Raw genomic sequence first — 14,388 nt, 5'->3', positions numbered from 1 at the left:
TCCATCTGGTTTGATCTTGCCGAGCTAAATGGCCTTCTTCTTTATGTGCCATCTCCGCGACGAAGGTTGGCAATCATCACTGCTATTCTAACTTTTGACACTACAGCCCGAAAGAGTTCAGTTGAGCTGCATCCAAACCATTCTCTGAGGTTTCTCAGCCAGGACATTCTTCTTCTACCTATGGTGCCCTTTCCTTGAATCTTTCTCTGCATTATTAGTTTTAGGAATTCATATCTGTTACCACGTGTTATATGACCCAGATATTGTAGTTTTCTTATTTTGATGGGATCCAGTATCTCCCTGCTGTTCTCCATTCTTCTTAGTACTTCTTCAATGGTTATTCTGTTTATCTAGGAGATTCTAAGCATTCTTCGATAAGTCCACATTTAAAATGCTTCCAATTTATTGAGACATTGTTTATTTAATGTCCATGACTCCACGCCATACAAAAGAACAGAAAATACATAACACTTTAGTATTCGTTTTCTAAGATTTAAACTGAGGTCTCTACAACATAATAGTTGTTTCATATTATTGAATGCACTTCTAGCCTTTTCTATTCTAACTCTAATTTCTTTGGTATAATGGTTTGTTTCATTAATGTTTGCCCCTAAATAGTTATAATTCTGAACTCGTTCTATCGTCTTATTACGTGTAGATAATGCGTAGATTGATTTATCTAATATTTTTCTTTGATATAACCTTTAATTTTTTTTTCTTTATGTTTAGTGACAGACCAAATTCTCAAACCAAATTCTGCAAAAACCTTATCTAAAATTCTTTGTAGATCTGTAATATTTTTGCTATTAGTATTGTATCATCATCATATCTAATTTCACGTATGGGTAGGTCATTTATTTTTATGCCTGCCACTTCATGTTCTAATGCTTTTTCGAATATTTCCTCTGAGTATGCATTAAATGGCGATGGCGACAAGACACAGCCCATTTATTTTTATGACAGCTTCTTGTTCATAATACTGATTATTTATTATTCTTATATCCCGTGTATCAATGTTCTTTGTTCTCAGTAGTTTTATTAACGGATTATGTTTCATTGTATCGAACGCCTTGTTATAATCTAGGAAGCAGAAATAGATGTCCTGGTTTACATCTAAACATCTCTGTATTAGCACATTTACTGCACATAATGCTTCTCTGGTTCCTTGAGCATTTCTAAATCCGAACTGAGTTTGTCCAATGTCTTGTTCTAACTTTTTATATATTCTACAGTGAATAATCTTTAGGAATACTTTTAGTATGTGGCACATTAGACTGTTGGTACTGTGATCGCAACATTGTTTGGCGTTTTTCTTTTTCAGTATAGTCACGAATGTTGATAGAAGCCATTCTTTAGGTAATATACCTAAATGTACTTCTTCTTCTTCTTCTTCGTCTAGCCATTCACGTCTACATCTGAACATAAGCCTCTTCAAGTCTTCCTTTCCATTGTTTTTTATTGTACGCTACTTGTAGCCAATTTTTCCCGGCAGTCCTTTTCAGATCATCTGTCCATCTCATAGGAGGTCTGCCTCTGGGTCTTTTGTGTTGGTATGGTCTCCAGGTTAAAATTGATGTGTTTGTTTTCTTGTCCTTAAGTGATATACCTAGCATTGCTCTTTCCATCGCGTGTTGGGTGACTCTAAGTATATTCCTAGTCTTTTTTGTGATTGTCCATGTTTGTGCCGCATAAGTTAATATCGGAATATTGCATGCATCAAAAACTTTAGATCTAAGATGTAATTGAATTTGTTGATTTCTGAGTATATAGTTCAGTTTACCGAATGCTGCCCAAGCTAACTTTCTTCTTCTTTTTATTTCTTCAGTTTGAATTTCCCTATTTAGTATTATTTTTTGTCCTAAGTATATATATTCTTCAACTTTTTCTATAACTTTATCGTCTATTATTGTCACGGTATCTTCGGAGTGCATGACTTTTGTTTTGTTTAAATTCATTTTCAGTCCTATTTTAGAAGATTCGGTATGTAGTTCTAAAATTGTAGGTCAGTAGCTATCTAAATGTACTACCCATTGCCATTTCAGTTCTGCAATACGTTCTAATACATCTGCATTTTTGGTTATTTGACGGATTTCTTCATTTGTTTTTTTACCTCTAAGACTAATAACAAGCATCCGTAACTCTGGTTCTTCTTTTTATTTCACGGGTTGGAACTTTATCTCTGATGGCAATATTCAACATTGATCTTTCAATGGCGTGTTGTGTAACTCTTATTTTATTTATTTGTTTTTTTCTTCATAGTTGATATTTGCGCACCATATGTGAAAATGGGCAGAAGACATTGGTTCAAAACTTTTTTTTTCAAACAGACTGGAATATTGGACTTAAAAATGTTGTATAGTTTCAGTTTTGTATTTCTGGATAAATTTTTGTCCATCACTAGCTCATGTTATCTCCAGTAAATTATGTTGTCTGCTAGTATTAGCTACCTTAGCTCTTCACTTATTTTATTTTTGCCATTTACGATTATTCCCAAGTATTTACATTGTTGACCTCTTTCAAAAGTGTAGTTTTTTATGCTAATTTCTCTCGTCTTGTTATCTGCTCTTCTAGTGCATATTAGATATTTTGTTTTTACTTCGTTAATTTCTAGACCTCTTTTCAATGCTTTATTTGCCAAGATTGTTAATGCTTTTGTTAATCTTTCCTTGTTTCTTCCCATAAGAACTACGCCGTCTACATAACTATTTGTGTTAAGGAGTAAGCTATAGTTCCATTAATTCCGCTGACATTGACTGGTCCTTCTACTGCTTGGGTTGAATAGTGTGGTTGACAGGGAATCACCGTCTGGCACTCCTGATTTTTGTTAATCTAATTAGTTTTGCCAGTATATCTTCATTTTTGTTAAATAATTTATCTCTTCCAATATGGTTAAAGGGTTGTCTGAAGTCTACAAAGAGGGTGTGGAGTTATATGTTGTGTTCGTGGCATTTCTTGATTGTTTGTATAATTATGTGGATCACATATGTAGTGGATCTGCGTTCCATGAATCCTTGCTGGTAGTCCCAATTTTTTTTCTGTGAATTGACTGAGTTTTTGTCTAATGAGGGTTGCTAGAATTTTGTATATTGTACAGTCTACAGTTGTTATAGTCCTTGGTTGGTACAGTTTGATACTTCTCCTTTCTTAAATATTGGTGTAATTCTGTCTTATAATAGTTATAGTGCGAGTAAAACTACGACAGAAAATCACAGGTAGCAAAATAGCGTTATAAACGAAATAAAAGTAAAATATAGAAGAACTATTTAGGAACCCAACAAGAAGAAAAACAGGAACCGAGAAAGAATTCAGAGGATAAATTCAGCAGAAATCGATAACAAAAACTGTTGTAGAAACTGTCGATTAAGTCAAGATAGAAAGAAACGCAGATGCTGAGAAATGTAGAATATCAGTAGAAAAAGACGCCAACTCTACGAATCAGTTACAATGAAATACTGTGAAAGAGAAAAAATACAAACCAGTAGCAAATGCACAAGAAAAAAAAGATAAGAAGTATAGGAAATCATTTAACATAATTCCTGGCAAGAAAGCAGAAATTTATACAAAAAAATAGATGTATTACTGTTTTATATTCGTACAACTTATTTTATAATTTCTCTTAGGGGTCGTTCAAGTATTAAGTAACGCAATTGGGGGGAAGGAGGTTTTTTAAACGTTACGGTGCGTTACATGAGTGGGAGGGGGGTTCGAACAACGCGTTACGTATTATTGTTTGTTTGCTTAAATTAAAAAAATTATGGATTAAAATCTCTCAAGTCGACAGTCCTTTACATTTATGTTTTACGGAAAATCTTTTGGTTGAATTATACAATATTGTTATTTTGTTCGTTTTGTTTGTTTTACGGGGAATCCTTTGACTGTATCGTACGTTCGTTTTATTTTGTTTTTGTTGTCCTTAAGACACAGAAACACGTTGCTGTAGTCAATGTTATTAAATTGAATTCACCAGAAGTTGAAAAAAAAAAAAAACGTGAAAATTGACAACTACGATGCTTCGGCGCAATGTTGAAAGCCTAAAGATAGCTTGCAGGATCCAGCAGAACTTAATCTGGCATTGTATAGCATTCACATCCGTAAATTGCAATATTTCTTGCAAGTGATTAAATCCGCGGACGAATGCTGCTGTTGCCGCTCGAATAGTGTTTTGAAATCTGTCTTTCCGGATTTCTTGCAGTCAGCCTGTCCAATCCTTTAAATCATAAGTTAGCTCGTAGTGCCTAGTCAGTTAGATAAAAAATCATGCAAGTTTTCACCACGTCTTGTGAGGTTGTTCGTTGGTCTGTCGTCCCCACTGAAAGCATTTAAGCAGGGGCCCTACGATTTTTTTGTCTATCACTATAATGGGACTTCAAGAACAGAATATGTGCAACCATTAGGATCTATTTCTCATACCTTAATACTGCATTCCACAGCAACTTTCTGCCAAAAGGGCAAATGAGCTTCTCTGGATTGTGGGCTACAATAAAACATCGTCTGAGGATGCCGATTGGCTCAACAAAGACCAAGTTAATGCAGGTGATTTAATAATTCCTGAACCCTCTTCGCCTGCTCTCGGAATGCCAGTAATAAAAGAATCTGAGTGGCTAACAAACCTATGAAAAGTACTAACTTCAATTGAGTTGTTTTTTAAATGCCTACCTTTTTCTTCCATTATTATCAACAAAAATTTAGTAATTCCATCAGTAGAGTTACAACATACCCTGGAGCAGATATTGAATCTAATGACCACCTTTTAGTCGCCGATGCGAGAGTTAGACTAACCCGAATAGACAAAAAAGATTAGCAAAAGAATTTTACTATTTTAGATGTCAACAAAAGTAAAATAGATAATGATCTAACCAATTACATGAAATAAATGAGAACAAGCGAAAATGTTGAGAAAACATAATAGAAGAACATAGTGTGACTAATAGATTCGATGGATGATGAAAGAAATACTAGAGCTTTTGGAAATAAAACACGAAAAACGAGCGGCTTAAGAAAAGTGGCTTCAGAAATGGAAGAATTACAAAAGAAGCATGACATGTTCAATTTGCAGCACAAAAAAGTTCGTGAAGTTTTTAGCCTGTCTCCAGGGCACTCAAGAACTGTTGCATTGCGTAAACACGACAGAAAGAGAGATGGATCTAGAAATGAATGTTTCTAGGACAAAATTTTTGATTTCAGTTGCCAACCTCACAATAGTGCTTCCCTACAGATAGATCAACAAATTATTGAGAGAGTTATTAACTTTAAATATTTGAGATGCTACATTGCAGACCAACTAGATCCAAGTAAAGAGATAAATGGCAGAATTGAAGAAGCTTGCACAACGTTTCGAAAAATAAAATCATTTTGTGTGACACAGCTGCAATCTAAAATTACTTCAGAGAATGATCAAATAAATGCTATATTTTATCAGTGTTGTTACATAGCACCGAGACCTGGACTCTGAAGGTTAATACGATTAACCGTATCGAGCGGCAAATGCCGCTTGTATGTCATTAAAAACTATTCTACTAAGAAAGATTTCATAACTACGACATATTCTTCGAGAAGACCGGTACAGAATATTTCAGCTTATCATGAAAGGTAAAAGCAAGGGCCGCAGAGGAATTGGAAATAAGATGTCACGGCTCAAGAACATTCGCGATTGGATAGGAATATATAATATAGGATATATGTGCAGTGCTGCACAACTATTTTTATTAGCTGAAGACCGTGGAGAATTCGCCAATGTAGTTACCAAGGTTAGGGGGACCTAATAGGGCACCGAAAAAAGATACCTACCGCGTGATTTTATTTTTGTTAAGAATACGATTTTAATTTATTATATATATATATATATATATATATATATATATATATATATATATATATATATATATATATTTATATAAAACAAATATATTCGTTTTGAGTTTAGTATTAAAAAAAGTTAATATAGAAGAATGCATCAGAAAAATCATAAGGGATAAAGCCAAAAATCTATGTAAGGATGGAGTAAGGAAAACGTAAAAAATTGTAAGATTATCAGTAAAAGTTTATTTAAACGGAGAGGGATCAAAAATCTGTAAAATTTGCGTTACGTAATACTTGAACGCCCCCTTAGTGTGGGTCTTTTATCAGTTTTCTTTTCTGAAACTGTTGTGTTGTCACTGTTGGTGAAAACTTGTAATTAAATCAAGGACGCTTACCGACGACTTTTCCTTCGATAACCAGTTTTCGTAATACATTTCTCTTATTACATTCAAGTATCTGTATTATAAAAATTTTAGTCAAATTACTTAGTTTGCTTAGTCTAAGGCGATGTTAAATTCATTATATTCATCCTACTGTACAATGAAACGAAAACGTTAATCATTTATTAATTTATTTTGGGTTGTTACTGTAACTGGTTATATATGTATAGTAAAATAGGTTTTAAGAATATTCATCTGAAGAATTCTAAGAACTTTTCGAGTAAACAACATTCATTCTAAAAATGACAAAACGTAGGCAACCGGTATGTTAATTAGGACATTTTGCAGATTTCAAAGAACCGCACAACCTGAGCAGCCTACCTTGAAATCATTAAAATCGATAAAAGAAAATACAATAATTACCTGTATAGATAGAGCTGATCGATTTAGTTTCTTTTAACGATTCGTTGTTTGGTATTAAGTCCAAGTTTGGAATTTTTGTATTTAACCACATTTCTTAATCATATTATCGATATCGTGTCAAACTAATTATAACGAGTTTGTCTTGATACCTTAAGCTGGGCTGTGAATATGTTTTTAAATAGTGTGATTTGTTTGTACATATCATAAACCTTCAATATATTCAAGTATAAAAAAAATATATGGCTAGGAATGCTAGTACATAACACTAGTTGACCCTCTTCGCTGCTCGAACTTCGTACCGCCTTAGAATCAATAAATGCTGTGTTAAATTGTTAGCTGAGTTATATTAATTTTTTAATATAAAGATAAAATTATTTAAGTTTATTAAAATTTCAAAAAGGAGCTATTAGGTGGCAGCAAAGAAACCATTTTTTTGATCCGTGTCGATTATCTTCATTCAACGACCTGGTGAAATAGGTACAATTTTTTTCGTTTTATTGTCAGGTACGAGAATACATAAAGCAAAATGTTTGTCTACATGCCAATATACTTCGTATAATTGAACATGGGAGAAACCACTATTTCCTATATTCTGTTGACAAAAACTTAAGGATTGGCCTTTTAATTTGTTTATCATCATGGCGAATGCGAGACGAATCGGTTCATTTAAATTCGAATGTCATATTGTTTGGTATCATCGGAACTCTCGAAATGATAACATAATTATCCTCAAATCATGTGAGTATCGTAGCATTGAGTGTTCACACCACCAAACATATCCCGTTATATAGTTTTTGTTAGTTTAGATTTATAAGCATGACGACGAGGGAACCAACCTTTGGTTGTAAATTGTGCGATGGTAAGCCAGGCAAATCTCATTTATTTAAGTTTAACAATTCAGTGGGACAGTTGGTTGCTACGTCTTCGTTTTGTGGATAATAAGAAATTGTGGTTTTTGTGATATTAAAAATAATGTTCGCGAACAGTTTATGAATGAGCCGGTCCTTTCGTTGGGAGAAAATTGCAAACATTCGGCGGAAAAGAAATTAATCTATTCGATTTTTTGTTACGGAAGATATCCGTTAGCGATAGCTGGATATTGCTTGAAGAACTCTTCGAGGGACGATCCTTTAGTCCACTTAATTTTCTTTACATAGCGTCACAGAGTCGATAATTTGAGGCACGTGTTTCTTTCATTCACAATAGTCGATCTTAGAATTACTATGTATTAATGCGCAGATCTTTGACAGTTCGAAAAAGGGCTTTCAATTGGCGTTTCTGCATCATTGTGCATTTATTCTAGGTGATGATTTTACTTGCTACTTTTCAATGTTGTATGTCGATTCTTTAGCCGTTTGAATGTTTAACGGCAATTAAAACGCTGAGTCATTAGGCATCATTTCAGCAACATGGCATCTATTTTAGAAGAATCAACAATTGCTATAACAATTTCGAATTTGGTACGAACTGTGCCCAAAATCAGTGACATAACGATTGTCTTCCAGTTCTACTGGGCACATCGAAGAAAAGTAATACACCATTTCTATCATTAATTACCTTTAATAACTTATCGTATCTTTGACTTCATATATTTGAATATTTGAATTCGTATATTTGACTTTTCCTTCTAAAAGTGCCTATCTTCTAATGATGTTGGCTTTTGATGATAATGCGTTCTAGGTATAATAAACAATTCCAGCTGGGATCTCAGAGTAGAGTAACGTTCATTTAAATGGATCGCTTCGGCAATGACGGAGTTAAATCAACTAGTTAACTGCCTCCAGATGTGTGGCCAAATTTACAACAGTGGAATGTTTGATTGGCTATATTTTATGATAAGATGCAAGTCTAGTAGAGCTCACATATCGAGTAACTAATAGTACGTAATTTCATCGTTGGTAAAGGGATTTTGAACGTCAAAAACCACTACATCGCTCCCTTTTGTTACATATTTGCAGATGTAATTGATTGATTTTACTTTAATTGCAAAATTTCACATTGCAATGAGTCTGTTTTAGATAAAAGTGGTAAAGTGACGGAACCAGCCATATGACCACGCCATCGTTTTCTTTCACTTTCATTGTAATAGTTGTACTATTATCATCCAGTGATCGGCGCTTAGAATAACCGTGGTTATCAGTGATAAAAACTATTAATAAAACATTTAACATTAATCCGTCATTTAAAAAAAAACAGTAATTGAAAAAGTTGTAAAAAAACTTAAAAAGATTACACTTTAAACAAAAACAATAATATGCTGTTAACTGGAAAAATATTTCAAACTGTATTATGGTTAAACTAAAACAAATAAATATCGTGGGATAATTAACTATTTGATTTTAACTATCTTGTGTTTAAATGATTAAAGACATGCATGTAAGAGTTTATTATTTAGGTGCTTAAATTATAATATCAACAATTTATTACCTAATTTATATTATATATATATATATATATATATATATATATATATATATATATATATATATATGTATATATATATATATATATTTATATAAACAAAAAATTAGATTTTAAATAATTATCTTAACTTTGTTGTATATCTTATATTATAATTAATTTTTTACGCCTATTCCGGGAGCACAAAAATTAAAAAAACTTCAAAAATCATAAAAATGGGTCCAGCCATACTTGAGTTATAAATGGTGTAACTGACAAGGTTAACTACTTTGTTTTATAGACATATACAACAACGTTATATATACTGATAGTAGCAAATTATATAAACTGACACATAAGAAAAAGACAAAATCAAAAAAATTGTTTAAAGGCGAATTGTGCCAGCGAACTGTGAATTGTGATTAAGAAAAAATGTCATATTTTGGACATTGTCCAAAAATCTTAATGTTGCAGTTAGCTTTCATGTCCCGTTATAGCCTGCCGCATTCGCGTGTCCTGTTTTTGTATCAAAGGAGTTACTAAAGATAATAGTTCAAAATACGTATCTTGATCCATTCTCAAGTAATTATGCCAATCTGACGGATCAAGTCGCAATTCTTCCAGTAAACTGACATGAGGAAACCTTAGCTCGTTTTTGTAACTAAGCCTTTGTCCATTGCGACCTTAATTTTTTTTAATACGACACCCTTCTTTAACACAGACACACGCTACTGACATTAATAAAGGATCGGTTTTTGACGTTGTGTTCACTTTAACCGCACTTCTTAACTGAAAGCAAAAGTACTGGTGTATGTCAGCCTGGGGTGTTCGGGTTTACCTTACTGAAAACATGCAGAGACTTAATTGCGCATTCTTCCTTCTTGGTGGGTGGGGACCTTTAAACTTCTATTTTCAAAAAAGGTTTTATTTGACAAATCACAATTTTATAAATTATGGAACTTTTGTTTTACAATGAAATTACAAATTAAAAAGAACGTTGAAAAATGTATGTTGGACCTATTTATTGGTTCGGTTATGCTGCGTCTGCTTCTGGGTCATCGGTCGGCTTGAGTCCCTGAGCATTGCATTTCTATATACTATGTATGTTAAAAATCACAAACTATTCGAACTAAGTATTCGTTTCTCTTAAACGAACCGTTCAATAAGTACGATACTCGATCCACCTCTATATTCTGTAATAACAATTACTAGAACAGGAAATATGACATGCATATTGCGATGGTAAAAACAAACAATATTTATGTACGCGGAAATCTCCCTTTTCTATAATATTTGTTATAGTTGGTTTCTTTGTAAATTTTTTACTTAAACTTTCTCTAAAAGTAATTTATATTAAATATATGACAATGTAATTAAACGGTTAAATTATTTATTATAATTAAAGTAAGAGTAGGAAGACAAAACCTTAAACCATAAAAAGTTTTCAGAGAATATAAATAAGTTAAAATTGATCAAATGCGTCGGATCCAAAGAATAAAAATAAGTATACATGGTAAATATTGAAGGAAATATAGAAACATATAGATAATTTTTAAAACAGTACTTAAATAACTTGATTAAAACAAATCCAACCGTGCGCACATTTCTGAACATCTACCAAAGACAACAGGTCTATTGAAGAATTTTGGAGAAAATTTCAACGACATAATGTCATTAGGAAAGATCGAAGACTCGCAATGCACTATTATAGAAGTAGATTTGGCGTCTTTTAATTGTGATTTAATTTTTATGTTTTATGAAACCTGTCCCAAAATTCTATCCCAAAATTTAGTAGTTATATCAATAATCCAGTCGAGATGTACAAAACAATTTGCAAAGAACAAATTGTAAGAAATCGCAATCGCAACAATTTAAGTCCGTAAGATTTTGTTTAAAAGTTTAAAATGTTCGAGATATTGAACAAACACAATTCCTTCATAACCATTATCTGCAAGGTCTTACGCTCGCGCCTTTACTGCATACGTAAGACCTCAAATATTGACTCAAAAAATGAAGGAAATATTGAGCAAAAACAGTTCTCCTTTAAATTCAAGATGACGGCTATCGCAACGGTGGGATTTACTCGAGATTTTAAGTTTACACTATTATTGACCCCCCTAAAGATTAAAATAATAAAATTTGGGGTAGCTTGGATTGGAGCTCTAACCCGACTGGACTACATGTAAAATTGCAAGATTTAAGTTTACTGAAGCATTTTTCCTTTTAAAATGGTAATCGGTATCGATTGTATCTCTTTGTAATTACATTATAACATTTCCTGGTTACATAAAAGCTAGAGCGATGTGAAGTAACAATAAAACATATGTTAAGATAACTTATCAAATACATAACAAGAGGCATAAAAACAAAACTGTTACCTGGTAAAACCTTTTGCACGTAGCTGGATCTGCATAGTTTCCATTTCCTGTACTATGCGGACATTGAAAGGCCTCTTTTTTGTCGTCTGCTCCATCAGCTTTCTTCTGACTTTTAACTGGAAAGAACTATCAATAAATCAATTTAAACTATAAAAATTGCTCAAGTTATTGTTATTAGATAAGATTGTTAAAATACAATATGCATTACCAGTACAAAATATTATTCATATCTCGATGAACTTTTTGTAAAATCTGTAAAATGAAGCTCTGTTTTTTAATATATTAACTTTGCTTTGTAGAATACCATTCACTTATACTACTCGTAAAACGTATAATGTTTACATTGTACATATAACATTCTCCTACTTTTTGCTTATTTTCCTTCGTCTTTGTAACCAGTTATGGTTGTTCATTTGCAGATTGTCACTACATATTTTGCGCAATTGATAAAAGACTAGTTTACTGTTCGGTGATTTGTTCTTTGCTATATTGATCAATCTGGTCCCCTTCATTCTACTTACCCGATTATTCCATTCTTGTTTTTTTGTTGTGTATATTGTATTCTTATGTTTTTATTTGTTTATTAGTGATATACAGACAGCGTTCTTTTCAATTCAAATCTCACCATTCTTCTATACCTATTTCATGATATTACAATCATCAGGAGGACTTTGTAAAATTCAAAAAAAAACAAACGAACCGTGTAAAATTTTATTTACCTAATAATTATTATCGAATAATGTATACGAGAATAAAAACAAAGACGGAAGGATTATTATAGATTCAACAGAGAAAATTAATAGATGGGTGAATACATAAGAGAATTAAGGACAACAGAAATAACATTGTTCAGGTAAATGGTGAAACGGGACCTAAACTCCTTAAATGTGCAGTAGAAGTGGCACTTAGAAATTCCAAAACTGGAAAGGCAAATGGACCTGATGAGGTTCCTACTGAATTGCTAAAGCTATTGAATGATGACTCAATAGGTGTAATATTGCACTTATTTAACACAATATACAAAACTGGTATTATACCTTAAGAGTGGCTGTTGTCTACATTCGTTACACTGCCAAAGAAATCCAATGCAGAAGAATGTTCAGAACATCGAACAATATCTTTAATGAGCCATCTACTAAAGATATTTCTAAGAGTCATTCAACCGAGTTTATCAAAAGTTGGATTCAGATATTAGTGATACACAGATGGGGTTCAGAAAGGGACTAGGTACTCGAGAAGCTCTCTTCGGTTTGAATGTTCTTACACAAAGATGCCTAGACGTTAATCAGGAAGTACATGTATGTTTTATCGATTTTGAAAAAGTGTTTGACAGAGTATGCCATGATAAGCTAAGAGACATTCTTGAAATAAAGGACATAGATAATAAAGATCTGCGAATAATTCTCAATCTATATTGGATTTAGAAAGCTAACATCAAAATAGAAAATAAGATATCACAAGCAATAGAAATACGTAGAGGAGTACGATAGGGATGCATTTTGTCACCGCTGCTATTTAATGTTTATAGTGAAAGCATCTGCCAGGAATCCCTTTTGCAAGCAAACGAAGGAATCGTAATCAATGGAGAGGTTGCAAATAATATTCGATACGCAGACGACACTGTACTAGTTGCAAGAACAGTAGAAGAATTACAACGATTACTTACAAATATAAATATTGCCTGCAGCAATTATGGCATATGTATCGATATCAAAAAAACCAAGAATATGGTCTTCAGTAAGAACATGACAAAACCAGCACGTATTAGTATAAACGGCATTCAAATTGAAAAAGTATCAAGTTCCAAATACTTGGGGACTTCAATAAACGAAACTGGAGACCAAAACAATGAAATAAAAAGACGTATCGAAATTGCCAGAGCCACCTTCATAAAGATCAGGAAATTCTTTTGCAACAGAGATATAAGCATCCCTCTACGATTAAGAATGCTAAGGGGCTACGTATTTAACACGCTATTATATGGTGTAGAGGCCTGGACTCTCAAACAGAACAACATAAACAATATTGAAAGTTTCGAGATGTGGTGCTACCGTCGAATGCTGAAGATAAGTTGGGTTGAAAGAGTCACAAACTTTGAAGTAATGCGAAGGATAGGAAACAACCCAGAAATTTTGTCAACGATCAAACCAATAAAACTCGAATATTTGGGTCACCTGATGAGAGGACATAAATACGCATTACTTCAAAATATAATGCAAGGAAAAATAGAAGAAAAACGGATTCCAACGGAATCCAGGTTGTAGAAGAATGTCATGGTTGCGTAATTTGAGAGATTGGTTTGGCTGTACCACTAGTGAACTCTTTATGTCAGCTGTAAACAAGGTCAGGATAGCCTTGATGATTTCAAATCTCCGATAGACGTGGGACAAGAAGAAGAAGAAGAATGTATACGAAGAAAGCTGAAGTCTCTTGACTTCATGTTTCTTAGTATAGAGTATAAGTTATATACGTTATAAGAGTATAATATACTTCCTCCTCTACCTTTCTCATATAATTCGTTTGACTATTTCTGTCTAATTATCTCTGTTCTGTGCGTGTTTTTTTGCTTCGGAGAATGAGTAATCAGTCATGTCCTTATATATATATATATATATATATATATATATATATATATATAAAATAAAGTTTATATATATATATATATATATATATATACATATCCTGAAGAAGCAAATAAATTTTGCAAAAGCTTGATAAAAGAACAAAGAGTTTCACTTTTCTGCCCTATTAATGACTGCATCCTCAAAATAAAACTTTATTTTACATAACGTGTCAGTCAATAATACCTAACTACTTATATATATATATATATATATATATATATATATATATATATATATATATATATATATATATATATATATATATATATATATATATATTGGATTTGAAATTTCCGCGGGAGCTATATGTGGTTTCAGTTGTTTTCCGGGTTTGACTCGGCGTTAAATAGTATTGGTTTTTAGAAAAACCATTGTTTTGGCGAC

At 32.6% G+C, this 14,388-nt stretch overlaps 1 protein-coding gene across 2 annotated transcripts in view; it reads right to left on the bottom strand.

Annotated features, from left to right (window-relative positions):
* The window catches only part of Cda4 (chitin deacetylase Cda4), a 75,662-nt gene that overhangs the window by 25,311 nt on the left and 35,963 nt on the right, over nt 1-14,388 (bottom strand). For both annotated transcript variants that reach the window (XM_072519959.1, XM_072519955.1), the window contains exon 2: nt 11,381-11,496. In XM_072519959.1, coding sequence (XP_072376060.1) covers nt 11,381-11,496 — 116 coding nt within the window. The remainder of the gene's footprint in view (nt 1-11,380; nt 11,497-14,388) is intronic.

This window comes from Diabrotica undecimpunctata, chromosome 1 (genome assembly GCF_040954645.1).
Source record: "Diabrotica undecimpunctata isolate CICGRU chromosome 1, icDiaUnde3, whole genome shotgun sequence".
Taxonomy (NCBI): domain Eukaryota; kingdom Metazoa; phylum Arthropoda; class Insecta; order Coleoptera; family Chrysomelidae; genus Diabrotica; species Diabrotica undecimpunctata.
This window is presented reverse-complemented; position numbering and strand designations above follow the sequence as displayed.